This window comes from Rhinopithecus bieti, unplaced genomic scaffold (assembly GCF_001698545.2).
Source record: "Rhinopithecus bieti isolate Rb0 unplaced genomic scaffold, ASM169854v2 scaffold_32047, whole genome shotgun sequence".
Classification (NCBI taxonomy): Eukaryota; Metazoa; Chordata; class Mammalia; order Primates; family Cercopithecidae; genus Rhinopithecus; species Rhinopithecus bieti.
This window is the reverse complement of record NW_016814042.1, coordinates 1,502,413-1,524,254: the sequence shown is the minus strand read 5'-3', so window position 1 is coordinate 1,524,254 and position 21,842 is coordinate 1,502,413. Positions and strand designations below refer to the sequence as shown.

Genomic DNA, 21,842 nt, shown 5'->3' with positions numbered 1-21,842 from the left:
AAAAAAAAAGCAAAATCACCAAAACCTCATTTCCTTTCTTGCTGAATATTATTCTGTTGTATAGATCTATACCTCATTTTGTTATACATTTATCTACATTTATCTATTGATGGACATTTGGGTGGTTTCTGCCCTTTCCATATTGTATATAATGCTGCTATGCACATTAGGGCAAAAATATCTGTTCAAATTCCTGCTTTCCATTTTTTTAATGTATACACCCAGAAGTAGAATTACTAAATCAAATGCAAATTCTATGTTTCATTATTTGCGGAATCACCACACTATTGTCCACAGCAGTTACACCATTTTATATTCCCACCAGAAATGCAGAAAGGTTCCAATTTTTCTGTATTCTCACCTACACTTATTTTTCATTTTAGAAAAGAGTGGTCATCCTAATGGTTGTAAAGTGATATCTCATTATGGTTTTGATCTAAATTTTCCTAAATGGCATTTTTTCATGAGGATCTCATTGACCATTTATGTTTCTTTATAGAAATAACTACTTAGATCCTATATTTAAATTTGATTATTGTCTTTCTACTATTGAGTTGTATAAGATCTTTATATATTCTGAATATATAGGCCCTTATCAGATGTATGATTGGCAAATATTTTCTCCCATTCTGTGGTTTTGCTTTTCATTTTTGTTACATACTTTGAATCACAAAATTGTTTAGTTTTGATGATGTTCAATGATGTATTTTTTATTTTGTCACTTGTGCTTTTGTGCAGTATCTAGGAAGCTTTTGACCAACCTAAGGTCAGCAATATTTACTCCAAAACTTTCTTCTAAAAATTCTGTATTTTTAGCTCTTACATTTAGATCTGTGATTTTTTTTTTCTCTGAGACAAGGATTCACTCCATCACCCAGACTGGAGTGCAGTAGTACAGTCATGGCTGACTGCAGCCTCAACCTCCTGGGTTCAGGAGATCCTCCTGCCTCAGCCTCCAAAGTAACTTGGACCACAGGTGCACACAACCACGCCCAGCCCTGCATTTTTTGTAGAGATGGGGTTTTATCATATTTCTCAGGCTGGTCTGGAGCTCCTAGGCTTAAGTGAGCCACCTGCCTCAGTCTCCAAAAGTGCTGGGATTACAGGCACGAGCCAATGTGCACAGCCTCTATGATCTATTCTGAGTGATTTTCGTTTATGGAATAAGAAAAGGATCCAACTTTACTCTTTTCATTGTGGCTATCCAGATGTCCCAAAATTCATTTATTCAAAAACTATTCTTGTCAGAAAACAATGGACTTTAAATATCTGAGTTTATTTCTGGGTCTCAATTGTATTCTATTAATCCATATGTGTAACCTTGTGCAAGTACCACACTGTCTTCATTACTATAGTTTTGTGGTAAGTTTGACACTGGGAACAATGAGTCCTCCAACTTTGTTATTCTTTTTCAAGATTTTTTTTTTAATCTGGATTTCTGCATTTCCATATGAATCGGGATCAATGTGTTCATTTCTGCAAGGAAGCTAGCTGGGATTTTAACTGTGAGCCTTTTGAATCTATAGATCAATTTTGGAAAAATCTTAATTATATTAAATATTCTGATCTATTGATATGGTTTGGATCTGTGTCCCCACCTGAATCTCATCTTGAATTGTAATCCCCATGAGTCAAGGGAAGAACCTGATGAGAGGCAATTGATTATGGCGAGGTTTAGATCCTCTTTAATTTCTTTGAACAGTGTTTTATAGTTTTCAGATCACAGGTTTTGTACTACTTTTGTTAATTTGATTAGTAAGTATTTTTATTGCTATTGTAAATAAAATTGTTTTCTTAGCTTTATTTTCAGATGGTTCATTTGTAGTATATAGGGGTACAATTGAATTTTATATATTGATCTTATATCCTGCAACCTTAATAAATGTGTTTATTAGTTGTAATAGTTTTTTGATTGTCTCTTATTTCATTTCTTGCCTAATTGCCCTGACAGAACCATCAGTACATTGTTAAATAGAAGTGGTGAGAGCTTGTATTTTTACTTTGTTCCTGACCGTAGGGGGAAGGCATTCAATATTTCTCCGTTAGTTGTGATGTTGGCAGTGAATTTTTCATAGATGCTCTTTGTTTGGTTGTGGAGGTTCTGTTCTATTCCTAAATTGTTGAGATTTTTTTTTCTCATGAAGGGCTCTGATATTTGTCAGTTTTTTTTTTTTTTTTTTTTTTTTTTGCTTTATTGAGATAATCATGTGTGTTTTGTATTTTATAATATTAATGTGACATATTGGGTTAATTGATATCCAAATGTTAAACCCACCTTGTGTTTCTGAGAGAAATCTCACTTGGTCATAGTATAGAATCTTTTTTATATATTGTTGGGTTTGATTTGCTAGCATTTTGTTGAGGAATTTTTAATCTGTATTCAATACAAATTTTGATCTTTAGGTTCCTTTTCTTGTATGTCTTTGTCTGCTTTTGCCATCATGTTAAAACTGGCCCCATAGAAGGAATTGGAAATTCCCTCCTCTTTTATTTTTTGAAAGGGTTTGTGAAGGATTTGTGTTAATTCTTCTTTAAGCATCTAATAGATTTTTACTTGTGAAGCAATCAGGGCCTAACTTAACATCTTTTATCATTAATCAAACTCTTTACATGTTATAAGTTTTTCAGGTTTTCTACTTCTTCCTAAGACAGTTTTGGTAGTTTCATCTTTCTGCCAATTTGTTCATTTAATCTACATTATCAAATTTATTGACTTGTATACATCTATTCATATGAGTATACATCTGATCATATAAGTATACATGTTGTATACTTATGCGTACATATGATATACATAAGTATTGCTTTATATTTCTTTTATTTTTTCAGAATGGTAGTAATAATCTGTCCTTCGTTTTTTACTTTGGTAACATGAGTGTTCTCTTTTTTTGCAGCCAAACTTGCTACGATGTTTATCTATTTTGTTGATCTTTTCAAAAAGAACAACTTTCCTAATGGATGTTTTTCTAATTTTTTCTATTCTATAATTTATTTATTTTCATTCTAATTTTTATTATTTCCTCCTTTCTTCTAGATTTGAGTTAACTTGCCTTCCTTTGTTCAGTGTCACCTAAGGTGAAACATTAAGTGAAATAATTGATTTCAGATTTTTCCTTTCTTTTAAATAGGAAAAAATCTAGGCGGCCAGCTGCAGTGACTTACACCTGTAATGCCAGCATTATGGGAGGCAAAGGCTGGCGGATCACCTGAGATCAGGAGTTCGAGACCAGACTGGTCCACATGGCAAAACTCCTTCTCTACTAAAAATACAAAAATCAGCCAGGTGTGGTGGCACATGCTTGCAGTCCCAGCTACTCGGGAGGCTGAGGCAGGAGAGTCACTTGAACCAGGGAGGCAGAGGCTGCAGTGAGCCAAGATCATGCCACTACATTCCAAGCTAGTTGACAGAGAAAGACTTCTCTCAATAAATAAATAAATAAATAGGCATTTATATCTAAAAATTTCCCTCTAAGCACCTTTAGGAGCATGGTGTATTTTTAATGTGTTACATTTTATTTTCATTGATTTAAAATACTTTATAATTTCCCTGTGTTTTCTGTTTTCTTTTTTTTGTATGGTTTTGACCCATTATTTAGAAATGTGTTGTTTTTACTTTCACATATTTGTGAGTTTTCCTAATTTTCTCTTTTATTGTATTCTTATTTAATTCCATTGTAGTTGGAAAGCATACTTTATATGACAAATTTTTATCATATTTTAAGACTTGCTCTGTTGTCTAATACATGGTCTATCTTGGAGACTATTCAATGTATATTGGAAAGATCATGTATTATTCTGTTGTTGGATGGAATGTTATATGGATGTCTGTTAAGTATAGTTGGTTTATAGGGTCGGTTAAGTATAGGTTGGGGTGTGTGTGTGTGTGTGTGTGTGTGATTTTTATTTCTTCTTGTGGATTTGAATTACTGCCTAATGTCCTTTTATTTCAGCCTCAAGGAATCCTGTTAGTATTTATTGTAGGGTTTGTCATATATCAACAAGACCTAAGTTCTTGTTAATCTTAAAAATATCTTAATTTATCCTTTATTTTTGGAGGATAGTTTTGCTAGCTATTAAATTCTTTGTTGGTAGTTGTTTCTCATTCAGCACTTCAAATATTTCATCCTACTTCTTTCTGGCCTGTATTGTTTCTGATTAGAAATAGCTTTCAATTTGATTGGTCATCCTTTGTACACAATGGGTCACTTCTGTCTTGCTGATTTGGATTCTCTGTCTTTGAGTTTCACGTTTTTGATTATGATGTGTCTCCACATGTCGATCTATTTAAATTTATCCTACTAGGAGTTTATTAAGCTTTTTAATTGTGCAGATTAATGTTTTTCAACCTTTGAGAAGTTATTGGCCATTATTTCTTCAAATACTCACTCTACCCCTTTCTTTACTCTCCTCCTGTATCTATCATTAAATCCTTTGGTACACTTGATAATGTCCCAATGTCCCAGCAGTCCCTTAGGCTGTCCTCATTTTTCTTAATTCCTTTTTCCTTCTGTCTCTCAAACTGGATAATCTTCATTCACCTATCTTTGAGTATGCTGATTCTTTTTTTTTTTTTTTTTTTTTTTTTTTTTTTTTTTTTTTTTTTTTTTTGCATGCTCATGTCTGATCTTTGGTTCTTCTTGTCAAGTTTTTATTTCAGTTATTGTACTTTGAACTCCAAGATTTCTACTTTAAAAAAATTGTAGCTATTTAATGATATTCTCTATTTTGTGAGACATCATTCTCATATTCCTTTTGGTTCTTTATATATAGGCTTTTAAAGCTCTTCAAATATATTTAAATTAGCTGATTTTAAAAGTATTTGACTGGTAAGTACAATAGCTGAGTTTCTCTCAAGTACAGTGTCTATTGAGAGCCTTTCCCTGTGTATTTTTATCTTTCTTGTTTCTTTCCAAGTCTTGTAATGTTTTGTCGGAAATTGGACATTACACAGGTTATAATGTGTTATTTATGGAAATCAGATTCTCCAGTAGACTTTCCCAAAGTCTACATCTCTGTCATTTGTGGCCATTGGATTTTCTACTCTATTAGTTTAGTGGTAAGCTTATAATTGGACAATGATTCTTGTTAAACACCTGGAACCAAGAAGTTTCTCAGTCTTTGTCAAGGGATTCTGTGTTCGTGTTGGGGCATGCCTTCAATATTCAGCTGAAAAGTTGACAACTCTGTTTAACCTTCATTTTCTGCTTTTATGAAACCTCAAGGTCAGTCAGAGATGAGAGCTTTGGAACATCTCAGTCCTTTCTGCTTTTGCATACTGCTTTGCAAAGTTCTGGGCATCTTCATTGTCATTTAGATTTCCAGTAACATTCCAGAGTTTTTCAAAGTCCCTTATAAATAAGAAGACATTTTATTCTTCAGTTTTCCTTTTATGCTTTTATTTGGTCTTCAATTTGCCCTGCTATGTGTTGCCTCAGGCACAGGTGACGTTAATATATTTGATAACACTCCCTGGGGATAGGCTTATAGCACTAGACAAATGCAAATGAGGTTGCAAAAGACAAGCCATTCAAGTAGGGTTATCCAGAGAACCACCAGACAAGTCCAATAATGACTCTTCTTTGGAAATAAGGCTTTTGAAGAACTGTATTTCTGCTGTACTCCCTCTAGTGTCAAGAATATGGAGTATTACATTTTGAAAGCTATCGATGAGTTGTGGAGCTAGAGATGAAACTAGTGTAAATTAAAACAACACAAATCTTGTATCTCTTACTGCTATCTATTTATTTATCTTGACTAAATGTTTCCATGGCTCCTGTTGGTTAGTTTCCAGAGTTCTGAAAAATAAAATAAATCTCACAAGTTTCGCCAGTTTTTTCTATTTTTATGGAGGGGCAGCCTATCTCAGGTCCCTCCTCTACCTTTTATTCTGGTATCTTGTCTTGATTTTTTTTTTTTTTTTTTTTTTTTGAGATGGAGTCTCCTCGCTCTGTTGCCCGGGCTGGAGTGCAGTGGCACGATCTCCGCTCACTGCAAGCTCCGCCTCCCAGGTTCACGCCATTCTCCTGCCTCAGCCTCTCGAGTAGCTGGGACTACAGGCGTCTACCACCACCCCCGGCTAATTTTTTGTATTTTTAGTAGAGACGGGGTTTCACCATGTTAGCCAGGATGGTCTTGATATCCTGACCTCATGATCCACCCGCCTCGGCCTCCCAAAGTGCTGGGATTACAGGCGTGAGCTACCACGCCCGGCCTTGTCTTCATTTTTTAAAGGTAGTTTTCCTGGGTATAAAATTCCTGGTTGGCAGTTTATTTCAGCACTTTTTTATGACATCTCATTGCCTTCTAACCTCCATTTTTTTCTGATAAGAAGTCAGCTGTTTCACATGAAAACCACATTTTTCTCGTGCTGGTTTCAAGATTTTTCATGATGTAGCGCACAATTTAGTCCACAACAGTCACATTTTGAGGTTCTAGGTAGACACATATTAATATTTGGGGAGACAGTCTCCAATTTATTAACCCCTCTAGTGAATAATTAACATCAGTTAATGTACTTTTCAACTATAAAACTTCTATTTTGTTCTTCTTAAAATTTTTATTTGTTTATTGATAATGTTTCTTTAGGGAGACATTGTCATCATGCCTTTATTTAATCAGGATTTCCTTCATTTCTTTCAACATATTTAGAATATTGACTTTTAATATTTTTTTGCTAACTCTAACATGGACTCTTGCACAGAAAGTTTCTTTTGCTTGCTTTCCCCACCCTGGGTATAGCTCATGCTTGCCTGTTAATTTGCATGTCTCATGTTTTCCTGTTACTTTGCATGTCTCATATTTTGTGTTGAAAAATGAATATAGATAATTATAGCAGCTCTGAAACCAAAGCTTGTTGTTGTCACTAGTTGTGTAATTAATTGGTTAGTGACTTGGCTGAACTGTTTTATAAAATCAGTTTCCCCTAAGTGTGAAGCCTTTGATGTTGCTCTTTGGAGAGTGAAGCCTTGGACTGCAGTGGTTAATAACCATTGGGCTGATGGTGGTTTTAGCAGGCTCATTTTAACCATTGGGCTGATGGTGGTTTTAGCAGGCTTATTTTAATTATCTCTTTCCCTGATCTCTATGGTAAGCTCTCTGCCTCTGTTGGTATCACACCCAGTTCCTAGACTACACTAGCAGGCTGTCTATTATTGTTTCTTACTATGCCTGAGGCATCTGTCACTCCACGGTATTATGTAATTAAATTTGGGCCCCTTTGCAAGAGTGGTTTCTAAGACCAGTCTTTGCAGTTTGTTCTGTCCCTAAGAGAATAGTTATTAGCTGTATTTTTTCTGGTTCACTATGGTAAACTCTGACTTATTGTTTGTCTTGTTGTTCTCAAGGAGATACCAGCCTCCAATTAATTGTTTAACACCAAAATCACTGTTGTCAAAAAGCACCCTTGGGCTTGAAATTCTTGATACCCTGTTCCAAGTAAAATCAATTCCTTTGGGCAGAGCTTCAGAGCTCTTTGTTCTTATGGCCTGCCTCTCCTCCTGGGCAAAATCTCTGAGCCGTTGCTTCGAAGCTTGCAGAATGGTGGGTGGTGTTGGAAAAGAAGTCTGCTTCTGTTGAAGTGACACACCTGTTTTATGAGTAGGACACTAGCAGTAGTGTCTGCTAGCAGTAGTAGCCTGGCCTTCTTTGTTTGCTTCTCCCACTATGAAACCTCTGCCTTGGGGGTGAGCTGGGGTAAGGAAGATTAATACTTCATTGTTTTCATCCTGTGATACCTAAACAGAGCCTCACCTATAAATGAGAGCTGTGAGGAGTAAAAGAGTCTCTATCCTCTAGGCTGCACTCACCTGAAACTTAGTTTCTGCAACACAGAGTGGGAAGGGGATGAGAAATACTGATGCTGTGTCCCTCACAGGGACATAGCACAGTCTTTGATTGGGAGCTGGAGGGAGGGGAAGCCCTGCATTCTTGAGCACACTTGTCCAGAATGAAGCTTTTATCACACCTAGCTGAGTTTGGAGGAAAGGAAGCAGTTTGTGGTTCAAGTGCCAAAGATTCTTGATGCCCTTATTAAGATTTAGTCTATTTTACTGAATACAAGTTTTTGTATTGCTGTTGTTGTTGTTGAGATGGAGTCTCACTCTGTCCCCAATCCTGGAGTGGAATGGCGTGATCTCGGCTCATTGCAAGCTCCACCTCCCAGGTTAAAGTGATTCTCCTGCCTCAGCCTCCCAAGTATCTGGGATTACAGGTGCCTGCAACCACATCCAGCTAATTTTTGTATTTTTAGTAGAGATGGGGTTTCATCAGGTTGGCCAGGCTGCTCTCAAACTCCTGACCTCAGGTGATCTACCCACCTCAGCCTCCCAAAGGGCTGGGATTGCAGGCATAAGCCACTGCACCCAGCCACAAGTTTTCTTCATTTGCTATATGTTCACAGAACAATCTCTAGAGATTTTCAATGTGTGTGTGTGTTTATATTTTGATAATTTCACTAGTTAGGGCTGTTTCACTAAGGAGCAAGTTTATGAAGCTTCTTCTGCCGCTATTCCACACCCAAAACTAAAGGCTCTGTCTTAATATTATCTTAACGTAAGATTTTCTGTGAATCTTTCTACTTCCCCTCGAAAGTCTTAAGACAATTTCTAGGATGGCCAAAAATAAATAAATAAATAAATAAACTGTTCCTATGTAATTTCCTGAAATCCCTATTATCTACATCCTGAAATCCCTATTGTCTACAGGGTAGTTCAACTGAATGCTTGAGTCTGAAGAATATTGTTTCTTAAAGTATCTTCAAGACTTTATTTTGGGACTGGATTTAAACATGGACTCCTTACATTCAATAAAAATGTGAATCTTTTTTGAAGCAATGGATGAGTCTGACTAAATGGGAAGAAAGTCCCATTAAAGGAAGGGCCCCCCAAAAAAGAACAAGATAATACCCTAAAAAGTATAATCTCACTACACATGTCATCCTATTATATGTAAATTTAGTATAGTTTCATGCAGTATACATATGCCTTTAAACACAGTGTACAAACCAAACTTTCTGAAAAGAAATTACACATACAAGCATACACATGCATATACTTGTCATTCTGCAAACAAAAATGCTTTATAAAATAAATAATCATCCCTTTTAGCCGACTTTTGTGACTTTACTATAAATGTTAAAATATTTCTGTATAAAAAAGAAGATTCTGCCTTCATATTTGTAGACCTGGCAAATTTTGCCCACTTCTATGACATGTATTTTATGATGTCTAGGGATAAGTTAATGAGACTTTCAATTTACAATATAATTTCTTAGCTTCAATGCAGTCATCATACTCTTCAGAATCTTTCATTACTCTTAGAATAATTTCTTTTTCCTACCCTATATGGATCCTCAATCACCAGTATTACCAAATCCATTCCACTCCAGCCAGAACTCTATTAATCTGGTACTGAGATTCTGCAGTAACAAGCAGCAAACGATCAAGTGTTACTGACTTCAGTTTGCCAGATGATGGCAGCAGAGTACCATGAAATGCTCACAGGTCAATGGATTGGTGTGTGAATTTGAATCTGGAGATCCTGGTTCTAACTAAAATGTGCCAAAAGAGAACATTATTTTAGAAAGGTGTTGCTTGACCACATCGTTTTAAATGTCATGATAATATCTGGGCATTCTCTTTCATTAACTTTCAAAAAGAGCTTAGAAACTTATCAATAAATGACAACATAGAAATCGTACACTGACTAAATTAGGACAGTTATCAGGTTGAATACTTTATGGGTTTAGCGCCAGTTAAGAGTATCCTCAGTCCACTCCTTTCAAATAGTTATCTCTTTAATGAGTTCATTAAACTTTCTTGGTCCCACCAGTTTCTCCCCGCTACCATACTCAGTGAGAACTCAGAAGACTTGAGTTGTGATCACAGCTATTCCACTGATTACTGTGGTTGGTGAAAAACATGTTAGCTTTTGGGGTCTCAGTGTAATCACCTCCAAGGAGGGGAATTCTCAGTCTCTATGGCCCTTTTCAACTCTGGTGCTCTATAATTCTGAATCCCTCTTTTTTTGATTACGTCCATTTTTCTAAATTAGAACCACACTAGAGGTTCTCCAATTAAATTCAAAATCAAATATTTTACAGAAGCAGAATAGAGTGCTGGTTAAGAACATGAATTCTGGATTGGCCATTTACTAACTCTGTGACTTCAGGCAAATTATTAAAATTTTCAAGGTGCTTCAGAATTTTTTGAAATGTTGACAATAACATTGCATATCTCAGAAAGTTAAGTGGGAATATCAGTATAGAAAGAAGATACAAATTGATTATATTAATATAAAAAGCATTAAGCCAGTAAGTTCTGCATATATAATAATTATTATGCCACCCATGGGAGCACAAACTCAAAAGGAATCTTTTTATTTTTTTCAATCAATGAAATACAGATAAAATAAGAATTGAAAGAGAATTCCTAGTAGATTACACTTATTTTAACCCATTACCTGATTTTTGTTCCTTTTTTTTTTGAGATAGAATCTCTCTCTGTTGCCCAGGCTGGAGTGCAGTAGTGCGATCTCAGCTCACTGCAGTCTCTACCTTCCAGATTCAAGCGATTCTCCTGCTTCAGCCTCTTGAGTAGCTGGGACTACAGGTGCCCACCCGCCATCATGCCCAGCTAATTTTTTGTATTTTTAGTAGAGACGGGGTTTCACCATGTTAGCCAGGATGGTCTCGATCTCCTGACCTCTTGATCCACCCACCTCAGCCTCCCAAAATGCTGGGATTACAGGTGTGAGCTACCACACTCGACCCATTACCTGATGATTTTTGCGTTCACAGCATAAATACAAGTAGGGCTAAGCCTTCAGAGTAAGAAGAATAATTGTCTTTCTGACCTTCTTCTTAATGGAATTAGATAAGTTATTGGGCATGAAGTTTCCTAGCCTCAACTCTACTGTTCACTACCTGCTATTTCTTCATTGCAGTTTCTAACACCTAGGATAGTAGTATCCAACCAAGGCAAGGAGGGGTACATAAGAATCTTTACATGTGATAGAGTAGAAGGAATGGGCAATTTGAAAGTAGCCCTTAGGAAAGTTGTGCCCAAATTCTGCTAATTTTCACCCCTTGAGAACTGTTTCAGAGTCTGCATTAAAATGCTAATATTCTGCAATAGAGTCAAATCTAATGGAAAGCAGAATTCTGAAAAGGAAATTGGAAAGAGGGTGCAAAAAGTTAGGGACAGGAAAAAAAATGATAAGAAATGGGCTGAGTAGGTGGTCCAAATATGGATTTATTTTACTTTATAGTTTTCTTTAGGTTTGACCCTGGGTCACCTTTTTTTTATATATAAACATTCCAGACTATTAATTGACCTTTTTAAGGAGGAACAACCCCAGCCAGTGTTTCCTAGGGAGGAGAACTCTAAACTCAAAAGGTAGAGATTTAGCTACCCTAATGAATATACCAGCTCATCTTCCCAGTTTAACTTATTTAAGCAGCAGTGAAGAACAGTCAGAGGTCCCAGTGGTCTTAGGTTAGGTAGGATAAAGAATAGGACATGGTTCCTGCATATTTTCTTCTCTAAGAGTTCAGGACTACATGTCCACCAAATTTCAATAAAAAGAAAAGCAACTTGATAACAAGCCTATAAAGACCCTACACAGATATATTGCACTCCTATATTTGTGTCAGTTGCAGTTATTCTTCTAATGGTACAGTTGAGTATGGCTTTCCGTGATTTCCAGTTGTTAGCATTATTTCTGCCCCAGCTGAGGCCTTCTTTCTCATCCTAGTGACTACAATAGCTTTCTACTTGGCCTCTCTGGCTCTGCTCTCCTTTCATGCCAATCCATGCCATTTTTCATAGCTGCAATAATTTGTATGACATTCTGATCATGAATGGATACATAAATAAACAAGGAATGGATGGGTGGCTGTGACCCCACTTCTGCAAGACTAAGGCACGGGCTTGCTCTGCTGCCCTGTTGCTTTTTCAGCTTCTAAAGTAGTGGTTTTTAGCTAGAATATGTAATATCACTTTTTAGGTGTGGCGCAATGAGTGGTAAAGTACTACATTTTATAAATAATTGCAACAATTTATTTAGTAAATTGGAGAAGATTTGGGATAATCTGAATAATATAGGCATTATTTTCACTCATTTGAACTGTGATAAAACTTCTTGAGGGAGATAGAAATAAGTGGAATTATTGCTATCCATGTGAAAATCACATATGAGGCATTTCTTAAAATGCAGTCCTATCATGTATTCCAGAAAAGGAAAGATTTGCTTGTTGCTTTCAAGGGAATTACCTTTTGAAAGAGAAAGATAACCAAAATGTTGGCCATGTATTTAGAAGAACTTTCATTTTTCTAGTCATTTACAGGTCTCAGATCCCATGGATTTTTAAATTTTATTTATTTATTTATTTATTTATTTATGTATCCAATGCTTTATCTAGAAATCTGTAAAGTATCCATAGGGAAGTCATGGTAAGTCATGACATTAACAGTTTAGCTAGAGTGTTAGGAAAAATCTATTTCAACTTTCCTTGCCTAAAATAGATTTAAAATATATTGCACACAGTTAGCTATAGGTAGGTAGATGATAGATAGATAGATAGATAGATAGATAGATAGATAGATACACAGATAGAAGAAATATAAATAAATAAAATGATCAAACAGAATGAAATCAGAGAAACTTCACTGTTTATCTACTGCCTTGAGGAAGGGACTTTGTCTTCTTATTTTTTTCTTAAAATTTTTTCCTCAAATACTTGAAGCAATATTGAAACTGGGGATAAACTGTTGCAACTTCTTTATCTGCCCTATCTTGCAACCTGGTAAGTAAACAATTTTCAACTTCCGTTTTGAACGCAATTAGAATTATAGAATTTAGACCTGGAAGGAATCAGAAGAGATGACTTGGGCCAGTTTGTCCTTGACCTTCAGGTGGTCAACACCAATCAGAAACATCAGCAATCTCCATACAAGCTGTTCTGTCTGCCCCACACACATGCACATTCTTCCATAATTATGAAAGCTTCCAAAATTATAAAAATCATTAATGCGTTTTCAGATGAGGTTTTAAGAATGATTCAAGGAAAGATTCAAATCTTTAGCGAAGATTTTGAGAGTTTTACAGAGAGCACTCACCCCTCCCACTTATCCTTCCCCCAACCCTCATTTTTTAGCAGCTGACAAATGTTATTGGCTGGAGATTTAGGCTTTGAGAAAAGGAGACACTTCCTAAAAGTTCTGTAATTCCTAGGCCAGTTCTGGCATGTTGTCTTAGACATTCCATAATTCAGTTTCCATCACAACCAACCAGCCTTTAGAGACTGACAGTTGGTAACACAGCTAGTCCTTCCTCAGATTTTACTTCAGGTGTTCCCTTCCCAAGCCATTCCCTCCAGGGCAAAAGGTAACCTTGAAATAAGGAAGCATCAGTCAAGTGAAGGCTTCTGAGGATTACAGGTAGGGTAAACTTATTCCAAATCCATCTCTTAACACACCTGGGTGATGCAGTCACTGCCAATTTAAGTTGAGAAATCACATATCCAAAGGATGTCCTTCTTTCAGAAGTGTGTTTTGACTCAGTTGATGTTTTTATGGATTAGAATGGTTCAGAAAAGAATTACATCAAAAGAAAGAGGGATGCCAAGACATCTTCATGGCTTTTTCTGTCTGCCACTGATCAAAATGAGGTGATAACTGGGATTAAGGGCTTGTCCCACATGAACTCCCCACTGTGGTTAGTCTAAGTACAGAAATAATGCTTATGTTGAGACAGTAGGAAAAGGTCACGTCTCCTTTCTGCACTTGGGTGGGCAGGAGAAGAGGAGTATCAGTGATGACTGCCCCTTGATGTGGTCCACCTCCTTAGGAACTTCTGCTCAATCTCTCCGTCTCTGATCACCAAGCAATCAGGTTCTGACAAGTGGATTACACAGGATCTTTGAAAATTGAAGAGAAGTATTTAACTTGCAAAGCATTGTTTAGAATATGTTTTTTAAAAATCACAACAGCAAGTGCAAATTTTTATTGTGTGACAATGCCTACCTAGCCTAGATGGTTGAAAATGATTCTTGGGTTGAATCTGGGTTCCAGGATAAGAAGGGCATGATTACATATCAACATATAGGTGCAGGAAGAAGTATTGGCTCACCTGTCACATTTTTCCATATTAAAGTGGCTTCATGGTGCTCATTGAATCTATTAATTTCAACATTCTTGCATGTATCCTTATAATCACCCTTCATAAAGTCATGGTAGTATCCCTATACTGCAGGAGAGAAAATTATTTCCTTTTGTGTTATTTCCAGATTTGGAAATACACAAAGTCTTTGATATGCATCTACTGTAAGATCGAGATTCTTCAAAAGTCAAAATTAATAATAAAGAAAGCCTCAAAGAAAACATAAAGGAAAAGGAGGTGATGTCCAAGCAGAATGAATTGCAAGCCTGGGCAGCATCTGCAGGAAGGAGACAGGATTTTTGTAGAGTGATGCTTTCTTAGCGTCCTAAGGTGCCTCTAGACATGCCGTAGCAGGAAGACTCCTCAAATGCATTTGGGTGAAATGGGAGGGGTGATGGATTAGAAAGGTGCAGCAGCTACTCAGTAGGTACTTATTTTAAACACACCATATGGAATTGAAATCCTCTCGCACTACCTAATTCTGTAGAAGGAAACCAAAGAGTTTGCTACAATTCATCCTCTTAGAACTAGGCTGTAGCTGAGACTCCCCAGCCTTTCCTTAGTCAAGGGTCTATAAATGGCTCAGCCAAGGGGAATAGTCCAAAAATCCCTTGTGAAGAGATGTGCCAACTCACTGAGATTTCTATCCTATTGCAGTGCCATCGGTAAAGATAGTGAAAAAATGTATGAAGGGAATCTCCTCTCGTATAGCAGGGCAGGATTCTCCTCCAAGGGTACATGCAAGCACTTCAAGAGTATCAGACTTCACCACCAGGTAAGAGCTGCAGAGAACCCTGGTCTCCTATAGTTTTTCTGAGAATCAGTGGGATATATATAGATATATATATATATATATATATATAGCATTTAAACCATTGTAATATATTTATAAACTCCTATACTGACCAATGGAATCGTTCCTCCCCAAAATGAAATCATCTCCACCTCGCCCATATCATTAAGCTAATCAAATATACCTCTTTCTTCCATTGCTCAAATCATCCGTACCCATAATAACCCAAAAGTTAAATGCCCAACTTTCTTTCAGACCACCTTTCAGGCACTTTAGAAATGTAAGTTAGAAACAAATTTTAACAACTCCAAATAGCTTTTCTGTTGTTAATCAGTCCCCCATTTCCAATACATTCAAGATGTGATTGCCTTAGTTTTTGCTTCTGCAAAATATGGGCAATGAATCCCTCCTCCCTGCCCTTTTCCTTGCAGCTTTTTAGTACACTGAAACCTCCACTAACCAGAAAGCAGAGTTGGAGGAGGGTGACCTACTTAGTTGATTTTAATTAGAGGGGCAATCCAAATGTTCTATCATTCCAAACTTTAATGAAAATAACTCTGTAATATCTTGACAACATTTCAGTTTATTAGGGATAATATACCAGGAAGATCTTTGATGATTAAAAACTGTGATTATCTAAGGGTAAATATATTATCAAAGAGTCATTATACCCTGGCATTACACGATGGTATAAATATTTTGTAGATTTTTTTATAGTGATTAAATGAGATTAGGTATTTAAAGCACTTTGCTGCTGCAGCTAGTATGGAAAATAATATGCAAGTTCTTCAAAAAATTAAGAATAAAACTACTATATGATCCAGCAATCCTACTTCTGGGCATTTATTCAAAGAAAACAAAATCAGTATTTCAAAGACAATTCTGTACTCCCATGTTCATTGCAGCACTATTCACAATAGCCAAGATATAGAAACAACCTAAGTGTTACTCAGAAAATGAATAAAATAGGGCTGGGCATAGCAGCTCATACCTATAATCCCAGTGCTTTAAGAGGCTGAGCTGGGAGGATTGCTTGAGCCCAGGAGTTCAAGACCATCCTGGGGCAATATAGAAATACCCTGTCTCTGCAAAAAAAATTTTTTTTTAAATGAGCCAGGCATGGTAGCACACAGCTGTAGTCCTAACTACTTGGGCTACTGAGATGAGAAGATTGTTTGAGCCTGGGAGTTCGACTCTACAGTGAGTTGTGTTCATGCCACTGCACTCTAGCCTGGGTGACAGAGCGAGAGCCTGTCAAAAAAAAAAAAAAAAAAAAAAGAATGGATAAAGGAAATGTCATACACACACACACACAGAATATTATTCAGTCCTAATAAAGAAGGAAATTCTTCCATTTGCAGGAACATGGATGAACCTAAAGCACATTATGCTAAGTGAAGTAAGCCAGACACAGAAAAAGAAATACTGCACGATCTCGCTTATATGTGGACTCTAAAATAGCCAAACCCATAGGAACAGAGTAGAGTGGTAGTTTTCAGAAGTGGTGGGTGGGGGAAATGGGGAGCTGTTGATCAAAGGGTACCAAGGAATCACTTTGCTTAATTCCTGGCTGCTAGTATGTCCTCATTAAATGCTTCTTCTTATTGGAATGATCAATTCTTATAGCCAGGAAGATGTTTGAAATTGGGCTGAGAGTGTAATAAGTGCAGAACCTTCCAATGATGTAGGTTTCGCAATAAATCTTTTACTTGTACTTGGTTTTGATGCAATTTACTTATTTCTTTTAGCACACAGTTCTCTTCTGTTTACCTGAGGATTCTGGATTGTTGGGTCTGGTTAATGGAAATTTTCCTGTATCTTCCCAAAGGTGGGGTGGGAATCAAATGTCTGAGCCACCAATTTTCCCTCCCTTTTATGCACTTTCTAAGAGCAATATAAAAGTCCAGGAATTACAGTTTGTGCCCTTCCTGCCTTCCATTCCCAGATTTTATAAAGTGGATGAGATAGCCTATGGGAAAGCACTGAGAACTAGTTGAAGGAAAGGTCTTGGGGCATTTCAGGGACCCAGATTTTGCCTGGCTATTTCCAACCACAAAACAGTCCCAGATGAGCACAGGGATCTGCAGATACTTTTTCTCCAAAAATGGTTGGTGAATAGGCATTTATTGAGTAGCCTATGCGTGCTAAGTAGGCACCATGCTTGATGCTTTTGTAAATGTAGAAATCATGTTTCAACTTCCATGCTGTCTAGATGGGTAAACAAGATGAATTCACATAAAATGAATCAGAGGCCAAAGAAAGAATAAGTGCTAGTTTTTGACAGCACAGTAAAGTGACTATAGTTAACAACAATATATTGCATATTTAAAAAGTACTGAAAGAGAAGATGTAAAATGCTCCCAGTGCAAAGAAAGGGTTCACACGTGAGGTGATGGGTATTCTAAATACCCTGACTTGATCATTACACATTCTACACACATATCAAAATATCGCGTATACACCATAGATGTGTACAAATACTATGCATTAGTACAAATATACAGAAAAGATAGGTTAATTTTCTTCCCTAGAAAGTACAAGGGAAAAAGTTGGAAAACTTTCACAATAAAAAGTTTTTGCAGTTCAAAATAAACACATAATAAGACCCAATCAATCAATCAATCAATCAATCAATCAGAGGCCAAATAAAGTGGTACTCTTTCAAGTGCTGCATTGGTGGTTCTGGCAGAAGGTAGGGGAAGACAAGGTCAATGAGGGCTGGAAAGATTGTTCTAGAAAGCTTCCTGTGGGGGGTGGGAATTGGAAAGGTGGGAGACAGTGGGAATCTCAACTCTTGTGAATAGTGTGACATGGGTAAAGCCTGGGAGGAATGTGGCATTTTCCATGTAGCAGCTAGCCAGCCTGACAAGAGGAGAGAATGCACGGTAGAGTGTCATGGGAAAGTCTCAAATTTATCAAGAACACAGTCTTGGATTTTGGTATTGTGCATGCATGCATGTGTGTGTACACTATGTTTATGTTAACGCAAAGTTGTCATAAAAACATGATTCAAATTTGAAAATTGTTTGTGAACACATAAACACAACATATGTGATAACACAGAAAATGCTCCAATCATGTTTGTGCTTTTGTTTATTCTCTCCCACGTCTTCTCTGTGATGGTAAAGGGTTGGCAAGCCATGGATAATCAAATGCCACAGAAAATTCTCAAATGTAATTTTACTCATTCAGTTTCACTGGCTTTTCTTTTATTCTTTAGCACAGCTGTAAAACAAAACTAATTTAACATATCAGAATTTTTCCCATTGGTTTTAATTCCCCTTGTCTGTAATAAACAAGAAAATGGTTTAAAGCAGGCATCTAAAAGAAGGATGGATCCAGATAACCTGGTTCATCTGCAGACTTGGTCTGTCAGCCCTGTTTCTGGTTGGGGATCCCTAAATATGCTTTTGACCCCAAATAGACCAGAGACTGTGATAGTAACCCATGCAGATGATTGCTAAAGCTGATGATTAATTCCCTTGCACGTCTTAATTCAAAATCAAGGTATGTTTGCATGAATTAAAGAGCTTTAAAGAAATAAACAAGGGCCACACTGCATAATCTTTTAGATGGTGGTATATCCTTGAACAAATATGTTCCATTTAAGGGTAAGTCTCTATGATATTTCATCAATGGGGTTGGTTAGCTCGGGTGACTTACATACCGTGTTAACGGGTCAGTGGTATAGTACTCCCTCTTAGAACCGTAGAAAAGAGTTTGTGTTTGTTTTGTGTTTATGTTGTAGGACAAAGGGAGTTCCAGCTAGCAAATCGGCAACATGTGTCTAGTGGATCTATGTTTGCCATAACAACAATGAGTGGTAGAATAAGCTGGATGGCTTAATAGAGATTAGTAGGCATTTTTGGAAAAAAAAAGTGAAGTATGTGGTATGTGCTATTTGTGATCCATTTTTTATGCGTTAATAGTCTTGCATTCACAAATCAAAAGCAACATAATATTATTTATAGTTTTGCTGACAATGAGCTTGATATTTTTAAAGATGTAATCTTCAGGCCACCAGTGGGTTTTCCAGTAAGTTCAGAAACTACTATTTTCTATTCTTAGTACTTAAAGCACTACAGACAGCTCTAACTTATACAAAAGTTAATGTCGAATATTTTATGGTATCCCTGGTGTCTTTCTTTTCCCACAGAATAAGCAATGTTATAAATAGCAGCTATGTTGTCAGGCTAGCACACAAAAGACTGTTTAATAGATGGTAGTTAAATATATATTTGTTGAATGAATAAGTAAACAAACATTAGCTCTAGTCACTTGAATTGTATGTCCTTAAATCAAGGGATCATATGATATAAGAGAGAGAAAGTATTTCCTGTTTCTTTTCAGGAAAGAGCTGTGCAGTGTTTCATTGTAAGTGAACATGAATCTCATTCATTTCTGGAGCTCCCTGGTCCTAGCTTCCAATTTCTTTACCTTGGCCATTCTATTTTGGGTGAGTTAGGACAGTTTTGCCCATTCTACCTATTACACAATTATTTACTATTCTCTGCTTCTTCTCTATCAAAACTCTCTTCTTTAGTAAACTGATTTTAATTAGATAATTAGAAAGAAAAGGTTTAGATACAACTAATTAGTATGATGTTGTGACTAATAACACCATAACCACAATAAATTATCCAAGTTTCTAAAAAGTAGATGTGAATAATCTCAAGTGAATGGTGAAAGATATTTAATTGGTGAAACAAGGCAGAAATTTCCAAGCATTGTATAACAGACCTGGGCCAGGAGAGGGAAACATTTTTAATAGAAATACTTGGTTTGTTTGGCCTTATCAGTCTTTCCCTGGAAATTCTCCCCACTGGGTCTGCTTAAGTCACCTTATGGCCCATATTGAAATCTAAATATTTTTCCATATAACATCCCTTCTCACCATGTCTTAATAGTATCTATGAATGAGATCACATTTATAATATCAACGTCATCTCCATCCTCTCTGTGTTCTTTTACAGATATCAGGGACCATAAATGCTATTTTTTTCTCTCTTTGTCAATGTCCAAGCCAGCCTTAGTTCTTTCAATGATAAGTGGTCCTCAAATATTAGCCATGAGCAATAGCACCTATGGCAGACATGAGTTTCAGATCACCACCTTCTTAGCCTGTAAGCTTCAGTTTTCTCATCTGTAAAATGAAATGGTATTAGAATCTAATTGAAATGTTGTAAGGATTGGTTGAGACAGGACTGATTCAATTCTTAAGTAGTGCCTAATATACATTGTGAAAATACAGCAAGTGAAAAATGTTTCATTCTGTTGTTATCATTGTATTTCCTGTCACCCTCTGCCATCATGTCTCTGGTTCTTAGACTTCTACGTTTCTGCTACCACTTTCTTTCACATTTTAGAGGAGAGGTTACAGAGTTCAAGACCTCACAAGATTTCATTCACTGTCTACAATCACCATCTATAGACCACCAGCCTGGCAAGCATACCAGCAGGGTTTTCAGTGAAGATCTATGATGCAGTAGTTCCCATTGGTAAGGTCACTTTGCCATGTCCAAGTCTGCCTATAGCTTGCCATTTTCCCTCCAGAACATTCTTTTCCATGGCATTTCCAGCTCCTTCCTTGGCTATTTTCCAGTTCCTTCCAGTCATCCCATGGCAGTCTTTCATTTTCAACCAAATGGTAGTCCATCCAGAAGGACTGCCAGGATAGCCTTTGCCAAGCTGGAAGCTTACTAATAAGTAGTGCACTAGCCGTAAGGGTATAAGAGGATCAATCCAACTGGGAGATGTTGTTTGTTTCTTTTCTGGCACATCTATTTCCAGCCCTACATAATTTATGCCCAGGCCTGACTCCTGAGACACCTTTTCCTATGACCTCTCACTTTCATGCCTCGTCTGCCATACATACCATGTTGTCTCAGGAAAAGAAGCCGAGCCCTTCCTCCCCTTTTACTCTCAGTTCTGTACATTTTATCGAATTCTGTGTCCCAAACTATTCAGGCAAGAGAATCCCCATCTTTTAGCCTCAATGATGTCTGAACTCCTACTGAGAGCCAGGCTCTGAGTCCACCTGGGGGCGGGGGGCAGAAGATCGGATACGAATCACTGTACATGGCTCTTTTCATGTCATTTCTGAGCTTTCGACAGAAACTGTTCAGATGAGATTATCTGAGCAATTCCTTTTATTCCTTCTTATTTCATATTAAGCTTTTAAAACTACTTTCCCTCCAGACAAGCATAGACTTTCCTATTTGAGTGTAATGTAGCCCATAACTAGGAAATCACAAGCATTCTCTGGTTCTTTCATTCATACATGCCTATTGAGTGGCACCTTTACTGTAGCATTTCAAATCACGTTCTGGAAATCTACATTCACTTAACACTATATGGCCAGTATTTCATCTTCCAGAGTTACCTTTCCCCAAGAGTCCAATTGGCACTTATGTTTCCCATTGTATGGTTTTCCACCTGAGATTCTAGAACCTCTAAAATATGCTTTCTCTCATTTTAATTGATGGTGTAATTTGGGACCACCAGGATCCCTAGCAGGGCTATGTGTCTGCAATGAAGTTTAATAAATATCTTCATCAGGTCTCAATAGCAAGACCAAAGAAGACAGCAGGACAAAATACATTCTCATATAATTATGGGGATATTCTAGGGGTAGGATTGAAAATAAACATACACATATATGTATAGAAACTATACTTTTAATCACAATGAGCCTGAGTTTCAAAAGCAGATGAAAGAGCTAGGGTGGCAGGAAATAAGAATTTTGAAAAGATGACTAGATATCTTCCTTCAGATCCTCTAAATACCTCTTTTCTAGTTCTTATTTTCTATTCATAGGCAAAGATCCCATTTTGAGAAGCAATGTGCCACAACGTTCGACCGATATGTTCCTTATATATTATATATATAGTAT

The 21,842-nt window shown here is 36.8% G+C and overlaps 1 protein-coding gene across 1 annotated transcript in view; it reads left to right on the top strand.

Moving 5' to 3' along the window:
• KCNU1 (potassium calcium-activated channel subfamily U member 1) overlaps positions 1-21,842 on the top strand; it is a 166,533-nt gene that overhangs the window by 75,423 nt on the left and 69,268 nt on the right. The window contains exon 19 of the mRNA XM_017849394.1: positions 14,815-14,932. Coding sequence (XP_017704883.1) covers positions 14,815-14,932 — 118 coding nt within the window. The remainder of the gene's footprint in view (positions 1-14,814; positions 14,933-21,842) is intronic.